Genomic DNA, 21,239 nt, shown 5'->3' with positions numbered 1-21,239 from the left:
ATATTGTTTAGTTTAAACATTGGAGGTAAACCAATTTCACAAAATGAAATGGTTTTAGTCGAATTGGCCCAAAATGCTATACCGACCCTTTAAAAGGAGTCCCCTGATTCCTAAAATGAGAAATTCTCATTATCAACTTCATACACAGTAAAGGTCACTCAATATTTACCAACCACAACAATAACATTTTGACTGATATAGCTTATCAGTAATGATTTTATCAACAGACAATAGTAATGTGGATGTTTCTGTGCAAAACACATTTGATGTGCAGTTAAGTTAAAAAGAAGGCAAATAGTGGTGGCATTTCATTATCTCAGCTTTACCAGTGTCACGATCTAAACATGCTACAATGACAAACAAGACAGCGGAGCTTTGCTCGTCATGTCACACAAGAGAGAGCTTCATGTATTTGCTGATATTTGCTGATTCTCTCCCAATCTGGCACCTTGGCGGCACTGTGAGAAGTTCATCTTTGTTGATGGTGTGTTGTGCACTCTTCCGTGGACTGGCTGGTTGAGATCTCTTCTGGAAAGTCCAGTCTGTCTTCACATAGAGGCGGATAATTACCAAACACGCAGCCGACAGCAGAGGCACAAAAGCTGCATTGACTTCCTCACTGCTGGTCGCCTCCAGGGGATGGTCCCGCTCCCTGCTCACCCTGCTCACCCAGACCCTCTTCTCATCACTCCTGAGAGGCAGGACGACTTGTTCCATAACAAGATGCGAAACTGACTTCTTTCAGCTCCAGTGAACTGGACATAAACCCCGACTGACAACCTCCAGTGCCCAAAGAGAACAGAGAGAGGACGGGTGGGCCGGGAGCGAGGACAAGAGAGAGGTGGGGGCGGCACAGGGAGCACTAAATAAAGTTGTTATTCACTTTAATCGTACATTTTAGAGGCAAAAAAACAAAACAAAGGATCTTCACTTTAAACTGATTACTCCAGTTCCAACGTTGGCATCTAAACAGTGAAATCTAGATCCTTTGAACTGCATCCGCAAACGTTTGCCAACTTTTTATCTCCCTGTTGTTCATGATGTATGATTTCTCCTCACGGCCGCCTTTCCCCCCTCTCAGCGCTCAATGTGTTACAGCAATGAAAGCGTAAAGTGCTGTTAATGTAATGGGCCATGGGTGATTGTTTCTGACAAGCAACAAAACACACCGTCCCTCCCCTCAAATTAGTCGCCCAGGAGGGGGTGGGGTGAGGGGGTCCCAAGAGACACATGGACACGACAGCATGCCAGTATATAGCATGAGCATCGGCGTGACTGTCATTTGTAGTGGCTTATTTTCTTACCTTTTAGCTCGTTCTGGGGATGAATTACCAATTGGATTATCTTTCTTGCTAAAGAAAAATAAATTGTCAATAAACAAAAACAAAAGTTCTCTGTTCAGTTTGGCTTATGTTAACATGCCTTGATCCAAATCTATTACTGGTTTTAAGTCACTTAAGAGGGGAAAGCCAGTGGGTGAGCTTGTTACCCCCTTGAACCTAATCCAAGATTATCTCTCCCCCATTTGGTGAAATTATTTCAAACACTGAGAATTGATGAGTTACTCATTACAGTGTCTTCAGTCAAGGAAGTGAGTAGTATCTCTTTACTTATAACCTGAAATATATATTTTTAGATGGGCACACATTTAACCAATTGATTTATTCAGATTCTGATTATATGTATGCATGATAGTCTCTTTACTTTGATTTAAAAGGAAAAGACATCAAATAAATAAACTAGGATTTCCATTGTAAGTACATCAAATGCACATGCTTACATATCAAACTCCTAAGGTAAAATGGCCTGTATTTATATAGCGCTTGGTGGACTTTTTCCTGCTCATTTATTGTTTGTTTTCTACACTTTATGGGAAGTCACTGCTAACAAATGTTGATTATTTCAACCCTCTTCTCTTCAATATGCAGAATAAGAAGTGTTGCTTTATGCTACCACTGGTGGTCAAAAAAGTGTAAAACAAGTCCATTAGACACCTAATGTCAACAATTCATTTGTACAGAAAAAAATAAATAAATAAATAAATTTATTGACAGACTTTACATCTCTCTCTCTCTATATATATATATATATATATATATATATATATACACATAACATTTGTAAAAGAAAAAAAATATATCTATCTATATATATATATGTAGAGATAGATAGATATAATGGATTGCATTTATATAGCACTTTTCAAGACCCTCAGAGCGCTTTACAATTCCACTATTCATTCACGTGAATGTGAGAGTGTATATACAGTATATGTATTATATATATATTTTTCACACCAAGACGGTAAATATTGATACAAATCAATGCATCATACTCTAGATGATTTTTATTTTGAAAAGACTGTGACATTCTATCTGAATGGGTTGTGTTTGGGGGATTTGGTTAATAAGTGACTCATGAGGAGTGGATCAGTAATACCAGAGACGTTAGCCTAAGTAAGTAGCTTTCGCCATGTGTTAGTTTAATTTTAAGTATAGAAATTCAATATTTTTTGATTTCATATACATATTTCAAATCTTCTGGTTTTGATTGTACTGTAACTAAAGGAACTAGTCTCTTCAAAGGCACAGGTACCACTCCATAAATATGATTTCTAAACCTTAGGCATGGTCCTGCTGCGAAATATTTTTAAAAGTCACATTCCAAGTATTTACAATTTGATGCCTGCCTCAGATGCTTTAAATTTCATCCCTGGTTCAAATACAGAAAATTATGGAGACAGAGTAACAAAGGTGTATACTTAAAACTACTTTTTTGTAAAAGTACAGGTGCTACTCTGTAGTCCCATGTTATCCAGCTATATTATTCAGAGTGAGCTCAGGTTGAATAGGCAGTTAGCTAGTCAGTTAGCAAAGGGTTAGCTTTAAAGAAAAGTCCTGATTTGTGAACGAGTCGGTGGGAGGAGTGGTGGAGGGCCTGGCGTGCAGGAAAGCCTCTCCTGGGCCAGAAGAAAAGGATTTGGCCCAGATGCAGGCAGAGATGTTAACTTTGAGTGGCCCCTGTGGCTCAAGCTCAGCACCCCCTCCTTCTTACTTCCCAAGCCCCCAGGTTGCCTTTGCATGACATCATTCCCAAACTATGTCCCCCATACCCATGTGAATCTGAGCTGTCACAATCAGCAGCCGCCCCCCCTTCCCCACCATTAAACTGTACTGCGCCGCAAACCCATACGTTTCTTTTTCTTCCTCTCTTCTTCTACCACCAATCTCCTCCCTTCTTCTTCTTTTTTAACCTCCAGAAAGGCATTGTTTGAGTCAGGGCTTGATCAAAAAACTGTTGCCCGCCAACCACAGGGCTTTCTGTAAATTCAATAAGGCCACCTTAAAGATTTTCCTAATTAATGGATGACATCTTTGGCTGGAGGAGAGGCGAGGCATTCTGCTCCAGCCCGCTCTTTGTTCGCCTCCTAATTAACTTTCCTAGGTCACTCAGGTCCCCGCAACCTGAGAGTGAAGAGCCCCCATTGAGGAGGGAGTTGTAAACTTACTTTTTTTGCCTCGGCACTTAAAAGGGGAAAGCAACTATAGGGAACAGAAAATATCCTATTTAAGTCCTTTGTGAGTGAACTGCTTGCACATGTTCCAATAAAGGAAGTCTTCTAAATAAGCTGCCATGTTGCTCTCCGCTCCCCCTCTTTTTTCCCCCTTATCCCACCTCTTTCACTCTCAGCTCCACAGAAAGGTTATGAATGATAGCTCTGGGTTGAGGGGGGGGTAAAGGGCCAAAGGACAGCATCTGGGCATTGTGGAATTGTGAGCATCTGAAACTTTGAGGGAATTTGAGGATGGGAAAGCACTGAGCTACTGGGTGGTGGGGTGGGTGATTGAGAAAATGTAGTGAATATGAGAAAAAAATAAGTGCCTCTTTGCCCTCATCATTGTTTGGGTGTTTCTAAAGGACCCCCATGTCCCACAGCTGCTTTCATCACTTCTACCGTTTATTCTGCAAAAAAAAAAAAGTCCAAAAAGAAAGACATATGAAAGCACTTCTAATAATTTACAATCTCTTACTAACACACCCAACACTTCACTGATGATTGTTTATTCATAATAAACTTTCTGTTTATTATGAGTAGATATCAGTGTGAAAATACAGGTGCAGCTATGAGCCCAGTCATAGTGATGTTATGGTATAATTTTTAAAAAGTATACATATATCGTAATGAACAATAATATAATGTACTTACTGCCAACTCTTAATGCACCTTTCAACATATTTCACCTAATACGTTGTTTTCAAGTGAGACTTTGCCAGTATTACATAAATAGCAACTGTGTTTCACTCTTAAGCAATCACTAAGTGCTCTCACTCACTTATCTGGTGTGCAGCTGACCAGTGGCTTATGGAAGATCATTACAACTATTGTAATAAAACATCACAAAGCCACAGAGCTGCGAGAGTGACTGTTAGAAAAAGTTACCCAGCCTCTTTTTAAGACGTAGGATGTTTTGTTTTGGGGGTTTTTGCTACAGTTCAAAACTTCACTGATAAACAGGGGAGCGTTTGTATAGAAAAAATTGGTACGTTTTTAATACTCAAATATACAAAGCAGGTGAGGAGGAAATTGAGTTTTTCCAGAGTGCTGAGATTTCTTCTCATTGACTCCCAGTTGATTTTAAATTCTTTTTAAAATTCTCCTGCTTACATGTTGAGCACTAATTCGACCAGCTGCACATTTATCTCAACTTCTTGTTAGACGCACTCCTGCTTGCAGATTGAGGACTGTAAGGGGGTCTAGTCTTCAATTTACCACTTCTATGGACTCCTTCAAAAAGCAGTTGAAAACTTGTCTGTTTAGTCAGGCCCTCTTTTGAGACGCTTTTGTTATTATTGCTTAAATATCTGTGGTTTTATTCTGTATACATGCTATTAACTGTTTTTAATTTTCTATATTTTATTGTGTTTCTTCCTAGTTTGTATTTATTTTGTTGTACAACGACTAAGTGACTTTATGTTTGTGAAAAAGCACTTTGTGAATAAATACTTGCTTACTCAAATAGAATAGGTAAAACAACATCTACATATTGAAAATGTTTCTTCCTTTATGTCATCAACTGTGTAGGTTAGCTAGTTTGCATCACGATTTTCACGCCTTAAATACACAAAACTTGTAACTCCAGTATGACATGTTTTCATGAGGAACAGCTTTCAAGCTTTGTGATGATGGATTTTGCAGATATCCAAGTGGTTAGCCTAGGTAGTAAAGCTTGCTCAACTCAAAGAGGATGTTGGTTATGACACTGTAATCATAACATACACTGAAAGAACCTCCAGTTATGAAGGCTCCATGCAGTCCATTTGAATATAAAAGAACAGAAAAGTAAAGAAAGAGAATGCAAGAACAACACACACACACAAATGTAATCATCTGTAATTGCAAAATTAATAAATAGCCTTGTCCATGTTAGGAGCTGAATGCATGAATGCATTCCACCTGAAGTATTTTCATTTTCAATACACCGTAAGTGCACCACAAATATGCGTATGAGGTACAACATGCTCTAAAAAGAGTGTTTTTAACATAACCTGTTCACATAGAATTTAAGGGCTAATTGCTTTGCATACAGTTTACAACACTGGCACTACACATCATCATGACAGAGTTCATTCTTGATGGCATGACCCAAGTACTTAACTTTAGTTGCTGCATTTAAACGTTACAAAATAAGGGGAAATTTTGCTTCTGGTCCTTTAAAGCTGAAATGGTCATTATTGCATTCTTTCTAGGCTTGAATTCGATACTGTAAAATATAACTTGAGCAGAGCCTGAGCAGCGGCTGCAATTTGGCAGCATTCTGGCATTCTGGAGACAAAACAACTAAATCGTCATCATATAACAAATTATCACCCAGTATTGTGATTGTTTAACATTTTAGAAAAATCGTTCCGTATATAGGCTGAAGCAAACAGATGACAGTATCCTATCTTGTCAAACATTTATAATATTTTACATTTCGTATTAACTGCATGGTTAAAAAAAAAATTAAAAATGGGGGAAAGAGCCCCAAAACTGTGAAGTGAAGCTGTGTTAACTTTATGAGATCATCAACTTTTATTGTCATGGACAGAACCCTACTAATACTAAGGGTTGCAGAAGCACTAATGAATGTACACAGTGGAAAATACCTCTAATCATTTAAATCCTCCTTTAGGCAGATTATGTCTCCATACATACTTAAAGATCTAGTTCATTCATTTATAACTGCAGTTCTGTCATTATTGGTGAGAATGGGAGTATAGACCCTGAGAAGACACATGTTAAACAGCCTCAGATTCAAACCCAGGCTTATGACATCTGGACCACCTGCTCAAACGGGGGAGCTATATTGGTGCTCGTAATGTTCTGACTTTCAGTATTCAAAGTGGACCAAATAAAAAGAGCTGCATCCCTGAGATTACCATATTAAGGAGATCCCTCCTAACTGACATCATAGAGAGTCAAGAGCAGAAAGAAAATATCTGAAACCGCGTTGAGAGCAGTCTGAAGGCTGAGCTTTAGCTCATTGAGATTACTTAAACATATACTGACTGCATTATTTGGGACTTTGGCCAAGTTTAATTTGAGCAGCCACACACTGAAGACAGCTTCCACTGCAGTCACAGGTGACGTTATACGCCTGTTAGCACACATGAGCTAAACTTTATGCTTGAGGGTGATGAAATACTCCTTCATGCTTATAATAAATATGAAATTTTGGACTGAAAATTCTGTGATGTACAAAAATTTATATAATTTACTTTACTTAATATAATTTACTTAAGAAGTTCTCCAAGGAGCTGCATCCCATATGCATGCACTGTACCCTGGTCTGACCGTAGACAAAGTCACATGCCCCGATTCTATCAATGGGTCATCAGTCCTCCTAGCGTCTGGGTGTCTGGATGTGTATTAAGACCCATGAGGTGAGTGTGAGGCTCATGATGACAGCTCCTGTGCTGCCCTGAGGGTTACTGACGGGTGGAAGCTGTGACCTCAGACCGTGATCACTGAACCTGACCTGTGGAGTCTGCAGGATAACATCAGGAGAAGCAGGGCTGCGAAGCAAGACTGACTGCTGAACAGAGCTGGACAAACAGCAGAATGACTATCAGAGTGACTCCAGGTGAATGGCAGCTGTGGAAGGAGTAGACGAAGACTATTCTCTGCTTAATCTGTGCGACGACCGCGACCAGTACTTTCACTGCTGCTGCCTCTTAAACAAAGTCATTTAGACACCGTGAGGGACTAAGAGTGGGAGAAAGTGTGTGTGTATATAGATATAGATATAGATATATATATATATATAAATCATTTTTTGCAAAGTGCCACTGATGCAGCAAACTGTTAAAGTCCCTCTCAACTCGAAAATGTGTGTTGCTAATTGGCATGTTTGTTAGATTGATTGTTTCCTCGATTGTATGTTGAGGATTTCTGTTTTCAAATTCATTCACTGAAAAATAGAGGTTTAGATACTGTAGATAAACATGATTTTGTGACATCACAACTAGTCTAGAACGCTTTCTTAGATGAATTATAAACTGTGTTATTTTTGATAAATTACTATGCACTCTGTTATTGAGTTAATGAATGAGTACGATATTATGTCTTGTTTTTACGACCTGTGATCATCAAGGTATTTTGGACAGGTTCACAAAACCTGTTGTGGTTTGATCAGTAGTTCTGATGGCAGTAGATCAAACCTTTGATGTCCCACTGATGTTAAAATAATGAAAACTGAATATGTAGAAATCAAATAAACAACTTAAAGTTAAACTGATGACTTTGAAAATGAGGGTAAATGTGGTCGAAAGTGTCATTTTTTCATACTCATTTTGCTTGTTTTTTGTAGCTACAAAAAGACAATCAAAGATTTGATTGTTTTAAATGAGCATTAGACACAAATAAATGAAAGATAAACTCATTAACTAGGTGAAGTTTATTGTTCAAAACGAACTTAAAGACAGACAAAGAGACAGGCCTGTACAACTCACCCACCGATCTAATCAAGTCCAGTCACCTCTGCATGACTGAAACGTGTCCTTTCAGCTCTGGAAATCCGAACACTTTCACACACCACAGGCAGAATAATAAATGAACTGTAGATACACTGATCACATCGCGGGCTCCTCGGCTCTCACATGTTTGTCTTTGCAGTCTGAACAGACTAAGCCCCTCTACTCAGCTGTCATAATTTGTTAACGAGTCTTTTCAGGGAGGGAAAAAAGAAAAAGAGAAGACAGAAAAAGAAAAGAAAGCTCTTCACGAGTGACTGAAAGCAGAGGTCCATCCAGAGAGGGAACCCAGGGGCGACATCAGACCGATTTCAGACCAGCCCGTGATGGCATCTCTGTATATTTTAATATTAATGACCTCGGCCGCAAAGCCGCCTCTAAGCTTCCAACAGGTGCCCCCAGCCCCACTCGAGTCTGAAAAACTGGGATCATTCAACGTCTCGCTAACCACCGCCGGTCAATAAAGACTGCACATGAAGAGGACTCCAAGAGAAGGGAAAAAGACATAAAGAGTGGAAGGGGAGTTACAGAGTCAGTCATCTCTTGCAAATAAGTTTTTGAGTCACTTTCCCCAGCTGAAACACGGGTCGATATTTTTCCCCCCCTTGAGAAAGAGATTGACTTTTGTTTGGAGTTTGTGAGAAGTGGGAATCAGAAGCGGGACAATGGGACTCCCCACCGCGAGAGGCTGAGAGGAGCCATCTCAAATCAGTCAGCCAGGGGACTGACTAATCCGTCCATTGTACCTCCCCAGCCACCGGCCGCACATCAACACATTCGCCCCCAATTGTCCCCCACCCTCATGCAGCGGGATTTGCTCTCCCCAACAGCCAGTTTTGTCCACGGCAGTTCGAGCGGAAGTTTCTCACTGACAATTTGCCCCAAATAGATTTGTCAGAGCGTCCAACTGCACCGCACCGACTTGTGGGTTTCTGGGTTTGGGTCTTGGGTCTGTGTTTTTGGTGGTGGTGGTGGTGGTTTGGGGGGGGGGGGGGGGGGGGGGGCTTTGGCGTGTGTATGTGAATGCATGTAAGCGCACATGGGTTTGTCTGTGCGCACGCACAGGTATGCCAGCATCTCTTTTACACTGCAGCTAACGAGGTGGCGCGGTGGCAGTGGAGGAATGCGGGGATAGGCCTGTGGAGTTTAAGGAGGAGGGCTATAGTTTTACTGTACTCACAGACAGCGTGCTCCTAGATGAGCAAGCACGACAACAACACTGTGCTCCTGAAGCATTAAACGCCCACTTTAATAACCACTTTGAAAGAACTGCTGACTCCAAACCTTCCAAGAGAAGCATGTTGCTGTACACACTGTACCTGATCAGCTGCTTACTCATAGCGTTAACATCCTTTAGATAGAGAGTTGATGTTGCAACTGAGGGAACTGAGTTTGTTTTCTCATTATAACTCACCTGCAGTTGCTTCAATATGTCCAATGTGATTCACCATTCGTGAGTCTTGAGTAATTTCGATTTAAGACTTGCCATCAAAACAATTTGGGAAGCCAAATGTGGTCCGATGTGCATGTGGAAACCTGCGGGCCCCTTAAAATGTTGAAGAATCGCTCGGACAGGTAATCTGCATCTATTCAGTGACTCTTATTGAAGAACTGTCCGTGGTGCTGAAATCAGACTGATTATCTTCCACTTCTTTGGGACGTTAAATCATATTTTAGGTTATTGGATATTAACAGTACCTGGGGAAGATCTTTCAACTGCCGTTTTCGGAAATGTGCCAAACAAACCTTTTTGCGTTCAACCAGTGGAATGTTTTCAGAAAATCACTGTCATTACCATAGCAGATGAAGTGATTCTTCACGGTCCAGACAACCAACCTCCTCGGCTAAACACGATCAGTGTCTGTAGGCTATGAGATGACTGAAGATGATCTCCCTGGCCAGTTTTCAGAGATGCACGGCTGCTGGGGCCTTTGGTCGACTTGAATTCTCCCTATTATTTGCTTTCTGGAGCTTAGTGACTTCTCTCCAAAGCCAATTGGTTTACGCCTGGTCGGTTCGGGGGGCCTCCACAGTGATAGCAGTACATAAAAGATGGATAAACTCTAATGGATGGGATCTATTTGAAGATTCCCCAAAGAGCAAAACATTGGATGTTCTAATAATTTTTTTTAAAAATCAACAGGTGCACAATCCAAGAATATAAAATCCGCTTTCTGTCTGATATGTGATGTTTTCGCAGGTGTTTTTTCTCATTGTTCGAAACTCATTCAGACATTGAGCACACACCGCGGTCTCCCTGCATTGTTCTGCGCTGACTTCTGTTGGACTCTCACTCTTTTCTCGTTGTTAAAGTCTATACTATAGTATGTCAAGTATCCGCATACTGATGCCGAGATCCCCCTCCCCAAAAAACAGATACACAATCCACTGCCCCCTTTGTTGGCCACATTTCATTGACTGCTGGAGGAGAAGAGAGTCACTCATACAAAAAAAGTGAAAGAAGGCAGCCCGGGCAACCATGATGTTGGTTATATTTGTGTAAAGGCTATCAGTGAATGACGAGGATTAGGACGAGTTAAGGAGATTATGTCACACATTCACCATTCACCCAACCCAGCAGCCACCCACACACATGCGCACACACAGACACACACTCACACACATACACCACTTCACGTGCATTTAGAAACAAATGAAAACTGTTATCGATTACTGATTATGTCTTCGTTAAGGAAAGTTATTGGATCTTATTTCTTTTGAAAAGTTAATAATTTAGGAAATGCAAAAATAAGCCAAAAATAAGTCTGGGGGGGAACTTAAAATTAAAAAATTTCTACAGTATAAGTGGCCTATTCAGAGAATAGTTAAAACACACAATTTGCGTCTATAAACGTCCTACAGAGGGCCTTTCTATGAGCCCCCTCAGGAAAATCAAAGGAATATTAGAATGATTTCTCCTCAGGCTTGTTAGGCTCCAGCCGGAGCCGTTCAGCTAAAGGGCAGATTGAAAGACACGACAAAAGCTAATTGCAATTAACTACGCCTCTCCGCCTTGCCCCTGTCCGCTTAAATCGACACTTTGTGAGTCCATATGGCCTTCAGTGTACCGTGGGAATGAACACAATTAAAACAGAATATGGATTTCTGGAGTTACCCGGCGAAAGCGCAACAAGCTGTCAAGGTCAGAGTGTCAATGAGTGGGCCCCGGACAGCCGGCCGTGGTCTGCACCTTCATGTCCAAAACCGGATCACCCACTACAGAGAATGGCAGCTACAGAGGCAGATAGATAGATAGATAGATAGATAGATAGATAGATAGATAGATAGATAGATAGATAGATAGATAGATAGATAGATAGATAGATAGATAGATAGATCTCAAAAGTTATTATTATTATTATTATTATTATTAATATTATTATTGCCCATTTCTTTTGCTGTAACTAAAAAAGCTAAAGTGCAAGAGTGCAAATCGATCTAACATTTTAAAAGATAATAGTAAAATCTTAAATGTGAAGGGCTCATGAAGTTCAGCGGTAGGTTTGCATGAATCGTCAAAGAAAATCAAAGTAAACAGAATGAAAAGCAAATATATTTAAGTGTGTTTATATATTCCATATGTATGACTTTTTATATTTCACATTTTTCCCAAGTTTGTATTTAAAGATGGTTGTTAAATTAAAAATGAATGCTTACCTTTTACATTTAATAAAAGGTTCTTTAAAAAAAAATACATTAATTTCTAGAAGCCTTGTTTTTTTAATAAGTTATATTACAAGGTCCCAAAGTGTGTCTGCATGGTGTATCTGCCCACCTAACGAGCTCCAATAAGCCACTAACAGAGGAAAGATAATGCAGACTGTGGAGCAAAACTACACCAACGCCCCCGAGAAAACGGGGGAGAGATGGATATTTTACAACTTTTAACTGTATGAACCTTTTAAATTTGTCGTCTCTTTAGCCTTTTTTATATTTATTAAAGAATCAAATACGCAATAAAGTGTTTTAAAAATCAAAGTTCAGCTTTATGACAGTTGTCTTGACCGCTGCTACGTATGTGGTGGAGCCCAAGCATTTAATCTGGAGGACTGTACGAGGAACCAGACACAAATGTCTTTGTGCTAGTGTAGGAAATGAGGAGCGCTGACTGTTGAAGGTCTCAGCCCACCCTCACCCCCCACCTCCCTGCATATGGTAATACACTCTTATTAGTGGTCAGCATACCTTAGCATACCCGAAAATATTTACAGTAATCAGCCTCTTAAAGCCATCTCCACGGTCCCAACAGTTTGGATCATTTTTACTTTTTTATTTCATTTTATTTTATCTTTTTATTCTTTAGGATATGCGATTATATATTTTAAACACATTTTGAATATTTTCGGTCATATTATTATTATTATTATTATTATTATTATTATTATTATTATTATAAATAAGAGTTCTACACAGTAAAAATCGCAAATGCAGTCCAGGAAAACATGCAACATGTGTGTTTTGTCTGCAGTGGATCTGGCTCCGTTAGCAAGGCACTTCACAGCACTTGCACACACATTCAAGCGCACACACACTCCCTCGCACGCCAGTGACGTCAGGATGGAGTTTGGAGTAGAAAGCCAAGTGGATGAAGGAAGTGGAGATCTCCACCCTCCAGCCTCCCCCTGACACTTCTCATAAATATTACCAAGGCTTATTCGGGAGGCTCCCACCATAAAGTCACATCGTGTCCTGGTTTTAACAAGTTTTCAACCGTAAGAAAATCGGAAATTTGCCCCTTTTTTCCCTTCGCCACCGCGTTGGCAGTATCGGATGCGCTCCAGCCACCGTTTTTCCAACTCGAACTTTACGCACCGGCTACTGCGCCACTAGCTGGAGAGCTGCTGCTGCCGTTTACCGGCTGCTGCCCGGGGATCCAGTCCTGGTTCTCCGGAATCTTCGGCGTCGAGGGCAAAGATCCCTGATAAAATGTATAATTAATGTTTTAATTTGTGGCTCTCGATCGATCGGAGGCTGACTTTCTATCAACTTGGCTTCGGGACTTTGACTTGTGTTTCTCGTCGCTGCTGGCAAAGAAACCGAGAAACCACAAGTGATTAAGTGTCACAAACTTCATTGTTTCTGTCCACAAGAAGAGGAGAAAAAGGACACTTTTTATCCAGATTCTTTAAAATATCGAGGATCCATGATGAGCAAACCCACCGGTTCAACAAGTGGCTGTTTGGATATTCTGAATGTCAAATCAAGTAAGTTTTGTTCATCATCATCTCCGATTCCTCTGAAGAACACGGCATAGATAATGGGAGGTCTACAGTAGCGACGGGTATAACAAATGAGTGAGTGAGTCCATGGTGTCTTTAAAGATGTTTCTCACGACTCTACCTCATGATCACAAAGTTGTGAGTATGGGGACTGGCTGTCGGCCGTCTCAGAATGCAATACATGAACATCCCCGGATAACAAAGCTCCTGAATGAAAGGAAATCATGTGTAAAATTTATTTTGTAATGTTGCTCACAGATTTCGAGAAACAAAATAAGAAGGAAGCGAAAATAATAAGCCACATTCATTTTCCGACCACTGCTCTTCAAAAGCCCCACATGCTTCCCTTTGATGACACTTGTTGCCTGCAATTTAATTTTCAGCCTTTAAAAAGAGTAACAGCGCAATATGCAGGGTATCATTCAATCTTACATGAAGAGAAATCCCGTTTGCGCACGAGATTTTTTTCTCTTATGTCTGAAATGTGTTTGCGCATTTCTGAATCCCTCATTTGAGTTTCCTGAAGCGCTTTAAATCATGTTACTGACTTTTTTTTTTTTAAATAGTAATAAATTTCAAGCAGATTTACACTTTCCTATCAAATTATTTTCTGATCCTTTTTTTCTTAACCCTTGCAATTATCCCTCTGCTAGGCCTCATTATGAATTCAAATGAAGGCGGACTCAGATCATAATATAGGCCTAAAGTAGGCTATTGTTCTCTCTCTCCAAAGAATGGACATTTCTGTTGAATTCACATTTGATGCTTCTTTTAGAGCTACCACATTTTTTTCACACCAGGCCGCCGCTTTTAAAATCTGTGCTCGGCCGATGTAAACGTGTGTTTTCAAATGAGAATAAAACGACTCACAGCATTGCTGTGACTCAAGTTCACAGCCACGCTACCGAGTGGTCAGAGGAAACAGCTCTTTCTCTCCCTAAAACTTCATTTCCAACTCTTTTAGCAGGTTTTCGCCTTGATGGTGATTACGTTAATAGAATATGCCATATATCTTCAAGCAATTACTGCTCACAATGGAGACGCAGTGGACCCCCACAGCGGGAAGTTAAATACATTTCCCCCTTTCACAACAAAATTGTCTGTCATTTTTATTTAATTGACTCCCAGCGACCATCGTTTAATATTTGGGGGGACATTTTTTCTTGTTGAAAATGTTTACACTTTCGGTCATCCGCGGTTTAATTAAACTCTAAATTTTAATTTGGGGGCTGTGTCAATGAAAATGTGATTTGGTTAGCTTTGGTTTTAAAGGTTTGTTAAAACAAAATAAAAAAGAATGATTTATTTTTTAAAAAAATTAGAAAACAAGAAAATAAAAGAACAACAGTGATACTACTACTACTACTACTACTACTAATAATAATAATAATAATAATAATAATAGTAATAATAATAATAATAACTAGGACCAGTATGGAACATGTTGAGCGTAAATTTCTCCAATTACTAAGGACAAGTTGGGTACCAAAATACCAAATTTTGTTTAACAATAAAATGTTTAAATCCAACTTTAAAATGACTTTTTATTGCATGTTACAGCAATTAAATGTCTTTTGCGTACATTTAAAGGGCTACAGGGTGTTTTGATTCTTAATAAACAGCCAATTCCAGTCCTATAACTCTCTCCTGAAGTCATTGTTTTTGCTGCTGAGTAGTTATTCCCATGCTACCCTTTTTGACGGGTCACTGGTGAATCAATGAGCAGGTGGCAAAACGTCAGTGTAATTACATAGACGGCTTTTCCCTCCAGAATAAAAAAAAAGGACTGCCTCATATGCATACAAATATCTTCTTTTTAAGAGATTTGAATACAAAATCTTCACAAAAAAATCACATTTTTTCATCTACACCGGGGTCGATTTACATACACTTCATTTGAGTTGGTGAAACGAGTTGGTACGCATTATTCTCATGGTGCAGTGTCACTCCCTAATCCTGGGGCCTATAGACCTGTGGGATAAAGCAGCTGTCGAGTCCCATTATGAAGTGGAGTTGGCAGCTTGTCGAGATCCAGGCAGTCAGACGAGGTTCAATGGGAGAAAATCATTAAGTTAACACTTTCCCCTAATGTCTCCATTGTGCGTTTTCGGGGTATTGTCTTAGAGAGCTCAAATATAACGCTTCCCACCGGACTTTATTCTTAAAATGTGCGCAGTGAATTCCCATGGTCGTGCTCGGATGAGACGCGGGGCGTTGTCCAGTGTGCGTGTAATGAGTGTGAGAGCGTGTCTGTGGCTGTGTGGAGTTGTCGGACATAAGTAAGTCACATGCAGGACAGTTTGTTCATTGCTTCAGTGTATATGAGCTCGATTATGGTACTTTTTAACTGATTATAGGGTCGGTGTAAAGTCACATAATTGCAGGTCGGCCGCTGAACTGCAGCCAGTGTGTCAACTTTGAAAACTGTTATACCAACTTATTCTGGAAAAACACTGTAAACACTTTGTTCCATCATATTTATTCATAAATCCCGCGATTACGCGAGCAACCGCTACAAAATGTCATCAAAATGTTTTGATTTAAAACTGAACTGTGCGCTTCGTAATTCAGTGAGCACATCATTTACTTGACATTTTTGACCTCTCCCAGGTCGGATTCTGGACATCCCATGTAAAGTGTGCGGTGACCGCAGCTCAGGGAAACACTATGGTGTTTACGCCTGTGATGGCTGCTCGGGATTCTTCAAGAGGAGCATCCGCAGAAATCGGACTTATGTGTGTAAATCTGGCTCGCAGGTGAGGCCTCCTTTAAGTTTATACAAGCTCGTAACTAAATTTCCCTGCTTTTTACACGAGGCTGAATTGGCTGTGGTTAAATGCACCTACTATTTGCGCTTTTCAAATTCGATTAAGTAGTTTTATTTATTTATTTTTAATAGAATTTCAAGCAAGGCGGGAAAACAAGCAGGCAAAGGAATTATCAAATCAAGCCTAAGTGAGAAACCTGTACGCAATCATTGCCATGAATATGGAGCAATTTCTTTCATTTTCCAAATAAAGTTAGCACCCTGCACAGAATTTGTCTCGTCCTTTATTCTTTATATTCCCTAGGTGTCTGATTTTCACCCACAAAACATACCAAGCGTTTTACGCGCGTAATGCACATTTTACGAGCTGATTTCTGTTTGCTTTTCTTTTTGGCGCTGAGTTAAGTCTCTCTTGATGAGCCTAATTATGTCATGCCTGGACCATTAAGTACTGGGCTAAGTGCCGCGCTGCTGTAATATATCAGGTGTAATCCAATCTAATGTGATGACTCGAAGCCGAGGATTTAGGCGGCAGAGGGCGGGATAGAGTACTTATCCTGCGGGATGAGGCCACACTGGAGCCGCAGGGGAGCACCTCCATAACTAAAAGATAATAGTACGATCTTTCACCTGGAGATTGCCCTCCCAGGAGGATAATAGCAAGAAGCTTTTTTTTCTCTCCTGCAAGCTAAGAGAATTTTAACTAGAAGCTGTAACCCCTTCCTCTTTTTATGTCCCCCTCTCCCCCTCCCCTTTTCTCTCTGTACAGGGTGGTTGTCCCGTAGACAAAACTCACAGAAACCAGTGCCGAGCTTGTCGTTTGAAAAAGTGTCTGGAAGTGAACATGAATAAAGACGGTAAACGAGCTTAATTGAATTATCACGTTGAGCAAAGAAACGCCAGTACAGTAGGACAGTATTGGATTCGGGGGAGAAAAAAGTGTATAAAATCTGTTAATCAAAGCTGAAAAGAAGTTGATAATTACCTGCTGCTTGTTTTAAAGGAGATCTTATTTATACCTCCTGGGAGCGCTGGTAGAAACTCATTATTTTTTTTCTTTCACGCAGAACATTTGCACTTTAAGGAGCAGCTTTCGTTCAATAAAATAAACCCAGGATTGCTCCTGGAGAATGCAATTAACGATCCTGATAAATAAGCAGTTTGCTCTCTTTCACACTGCCTTCCTACTGTCCTGCTCCACAGCCGTTCAGCATGAGAGGGGGCCACGGACATCTACAATTCGCAAACAGGTCGCTCTGTATTTCCGGGGCCACAAAGAGGTGAATGGCTCCTCGGCACATTTCCCCGGATCCTCACTACCCGGTCCTCCTTTTTTCACCACTGTCACCCAGCTGGAGCCGCACAACTTGGAGATGAGCACAGTAGCCACTACACCGGAAAGACAGGCCATCGTGGGTCTAGCACAGCCAACTCCTAAGGTAGATTTTTATTTTAAGATTACGCAATTTAATAGCTACAACGTACACTTTCTTCAAAGAGTTTTAGACCTTCAAGTAAAGAATGAGAGCATAGAAGTCAATCATTTCTTGGCTCTCGTGTCGCAGTCCATGCATAGTTTTACATTTAATCACTTCTAGATGTAGAATTCCTTAAAATGTTAGATGTTTGTATTTCTTCCAAACCGTTATTGTGCGATTAATTAGTAAACATTTTTTTTAAACACAAGGGTTAGAAGTTGAAATTCCTCTCCAGATTTAAAAGCCTGTAAGACCAACAAATCCGCCAATTAGATTTCTCACTGTAAATCCACCACAAGCAACACTAATCATTATAAAACTGGGCGCTGGGGCTTGGAATTCGACCTTTGTTGTTCACTGTTTTCCGACCTGCGTTTCTTTCTGACATAAACAATGACAACATTTTCATTTTCCCTCTCTGCAGTATCCCCACGAGGTCAGTGGCACCCCGATGTATCTGTACGAGGTGGCTACGGAATCTGTGTGCGAGTCAGCTGCGCGTCTTCTCTTCATGAGCATCAAGTGGGCAAAAAGTGTCCCCGCGTTCTCCACCCTCCCTTTATCTGATCAGGTAGCCACGATTTGGACTCATTCTCCAAATGAATGATGCTTAAACATGATCCCCAAACAGGCCATTAGCGCCCTGTGGGGTTTGAAATGGTGAACAGCTGCCAATTAAGTATTTGGTCCGCAGACAGACGCTTTAAATTAATTAAATTAATGTCATGAATTTGATAGTATCGATTTGAAAACCGCATATCTAATAATTCCCAACCAAGCCCTAAAACCTGCACACAACATGGAAAAATAAGAAGGAATTATTAATCTTATGTTGTTATTTTTACCATTCAAAAAGTTTCAAATACTTTGAATGGTTTAATTGTTGCGTGTTGTGCACAGTTTAACACTTAAAATACCCCCTTACAGCTGATTCTGTTGGAGGACGCTTGGAGAGAATTATTTGTTCTGGGCATCGCGCAGTGGGCCATTCCCGTGGACTCCACAACTCTTCTCGCTGTTTCTGGTATATGCAAAGCACGAGAGAATTTTAAGTGAAGAGCGAGCAGCTGTTGTCGTGCATAATAAAACTTTTCTTCACATTTATCCAAAGGGATGAACACTGAAAACACGGAGTCTCAGCGGATGAACAAGATTATGTCTGAGATTCAAGCGCTTCAAGAGGTGGTCACCAGATTCAGACAGATGCGCCTTGACGCGACCGAGTTCGCCTGCTTGAAATGTATCGTGACATTCAAAGCTGGTGAGTACCTCGCAAATTACTGCCCGAATGTTTGACACAGTGTAAAGACTCTTACCGGAAATAACCATATTTACCAAAGCAAACCTCAACTTTCTCTGCTGCATACAACTACAGCCAATCTGGGAAGACAGAAGAGAATATATGACATGTCATTACAGCAGTGTCATGTCAGCAGATTTCTAACAGCTATAGTGATGCCTCTTGTCTTACAGTTCCTACGCATGGAAACACAGAATTAAGAAGTTTCCGCAACGCCAGCGCTATTGCTGCTCTGCAAGATGAAGCCCAGCTCACTCTCAACAGTTATATACACACCAGGTAAAAGAGATCTATCTATCTATCTATCTATCTATCTGGCGATCGTGGCTCAAGAGTTGGCAGTTGCCTCTGTCAGTGCGCCTCAGGGCAGCTGTGGCTACAGTGTAGCTTGCCATCACCAGTGTGTGAATGGGTGGATGACTGAATGTAGTGTAAAGCGCTTTGGGGTCCATAGGGACTAAGTAAAGCGCTATACAGGCCATTATCTATCTATCTATCTATCTATCTATCTATCTATCTATCTCTTCATCCTAAGATAAAGCATGCTTTACGCACGTGTCAACTGGCTATAGTCTGCCAGCTTCATTATAAAGTTAATGAGGCAATAAGCCTCCTGTAATTGTGCAGGTGCACCAGATGAAGCTCGTATTCAAGCTAAGTAGGAGCTATTTGTCACAGGTGTGCGGTAATTGGACAGGCTGCAACAGACAGTCTGCAAATGGAACCGGACAAAAAGGCTGTTTTTGACACCAGTTGTGTTTCAGGTACCCGACTCAGCCGTGTCGTTTTGGTAAGCTCCTCTTGCTGCTGCCGGCCCTCCGCTCTGTCAGCCCGTCCACCATAGAGGAGGTGTTCTTCAAAAAGACCATCGGCAACGTTCCCATCACCAGGCTCCTGTCCGATATGTACAAATCCAGCGATATATGAATTCTCACCATCTGCCGGGGCGCGTGAGGAGGGGAAAAAAAGACTGGAGGCCCACGAGGAGACCCACTGAACAATCAACACAGACTGTCAAATCATAGCAGGTGTAGCCACGGCACAAAATCTCTTACGGGCTGTCTTAATACAGCCTATTTAGGCTTAGGCTCCATTGAACACATCCGGATCACAACTTTAGCCTGTTAACAGTTGCTCTAGTCAAGGATTAGCATGTACCTTTCATTAGAGACCTGCCTGTCTGATTCTGAAAACTGCAATATCTTGTGGCTAAAACAGCTTGCAGCGTTTAAATGTCGCCTTAAGGCTCTGGAGAGCACCTGCCAAGCACGTTTCCTAAAGAAACGCTGTACATTAAGACTTTTTTTGTTTTGATTTTTTCCGAGTGTCTATGAGACCAATGAGCTTGACGACCAATTCACCATTTTATTTCTGTGTTCAATCCCAACGGAGGAAACCAAAAAAAGAAGAAGAAGAAGCAGCATCCGGGGGGGGGGGGGGGAGATGCGAGTCGCTGTTCCTCAATTCGGTGCTGAAACCAAATGCACCGATGAGGCGTCAGCTCCATGAAGCATTGCGGAGGACTCTTTAAAAAGGATGCACTATCTATCCCCCCTCCCCCCCCTTTGACTGTAAAACTACATTCATCTGAAAAATGGTGTCTGTATTTAAATGGCTGTCCCGTTTGTGTTTGGTGTGTCCTGTTTGAGGCGCAGCATAAAAAAAAAAGAAAGAAAAGAAAACGCTTAAGGTCGACTTTTTGAAGTTAGACACTAACACTGGATACAATCTTATTCAGCACTTGGAAATGTTTTTGTGGCCTGTAATGTTTTTATTCTGTTGTAAAAGCAAAAAAAACAAAATTTTTAATGGAGTTATAACTATTTAGAGTTGTAACCAAGAGAATAAAATACACTGAGTTAAACGGTTTTCATATAACATGACCTAGATGCTTATAGTAAAACTACCAGCTGGAGCCCTGGCATCATAGCAAACAGTGGTGTTGGTTTCATATCTAATTACAGTGACACTTTATAAGGATGTAGAGCTCATACTAAATTATTAAACACTAATGCATGCATCTTGATTTAATGCAGGATTTCTTGTGAACACCTGAAGCTCATCAGTAATAACCAACTCTGTGTACGTTCATTTGATTTGTTGGTGCTTTATCAAGTAATGAATAACATATATTATTTTACATTTTTCTTTGCCACCAAATGAGATTTGTATTACATAAAATGGTTCATTTGGGGTTAATCTCTCCAAAATCAGAGCAGTGCTTGCTCTCACAGGACATATGAAGCTGCAATCAAACTCCATCTTCAAATTCAAAAGTTTTACATGGAACTGCACGGGTCAAAAGTCCTCACATCTTATATGTGCAGCATGTGGGAGGCAGTGTGCTTAAAAAAAAAAAAAAAAAATGTACAGATATGTTATTGTTATGAAAAAGGTCAGACCTTACAAATAGCCCTGAAGGCAAGAAGAAATGGCTTTTTACTTTTATTGTGGTGGCACAT

At 40.6% G+C, this 21,239-nt stretch overlaps 1 protein-coding gene across 1 annotated transcript; it reads left to right on the top strand.

Annotated features, from left to right (window-relative positions):
- The first annotated feature begins 12,682 nt into the window (after positions 1-12,682).
- Positions 12,683-21,132, top strand: nr2e1 (nuclear receptor subfamily 2, group E, member 1). Its single transcript, XM_085431978.1, has 9 exons — positions 12,683-13,217; positions 15,843-15,988; positions 16,769-16,856; positions 17,203-17,438; positions 17,902-18,048; positions 18,405-18,501; positions 18,589-18,738; positions 18,951-19,056; positions 19,542-21,132. Exons 1-9 carry the CDS (start codon positions 13,157-13,159, stop codon positions 19,702-19,704), a joined length of 1,194 nt encoding a protein of 397 aa, XP_085288104.1. The 5' UTR covers positions 12,683-13,156; the 3' UTR covers positions 19,705-21,132.
- Positions 21,133-21,239: the final 107 nt, after the last annotated feature.

The sequence above is a fragment of the Copadichromis virginalis genome, linkage group LG15 (assembly GCF_057382275.1).
Source record: "Copadichromis virginalis isolate Kocher_CV1m ecotype Utaka linkage group LG15, C_Virginalis_male_GT1.1, whole genome shotgun sequence".
In the NCBI taxonomy this organism is placed as follows: Eukaryota; Metazoa; Chordata; class Actinopteri; order Cichliformes; family Cichlidae; genus Copadichromis; species Copadichromis virginalis.
The sequence above is the reverse complement of the archived record's forward strand: the minus strand, read 5'-3'. Positions and strand labels throughout refer to the sequence as shown.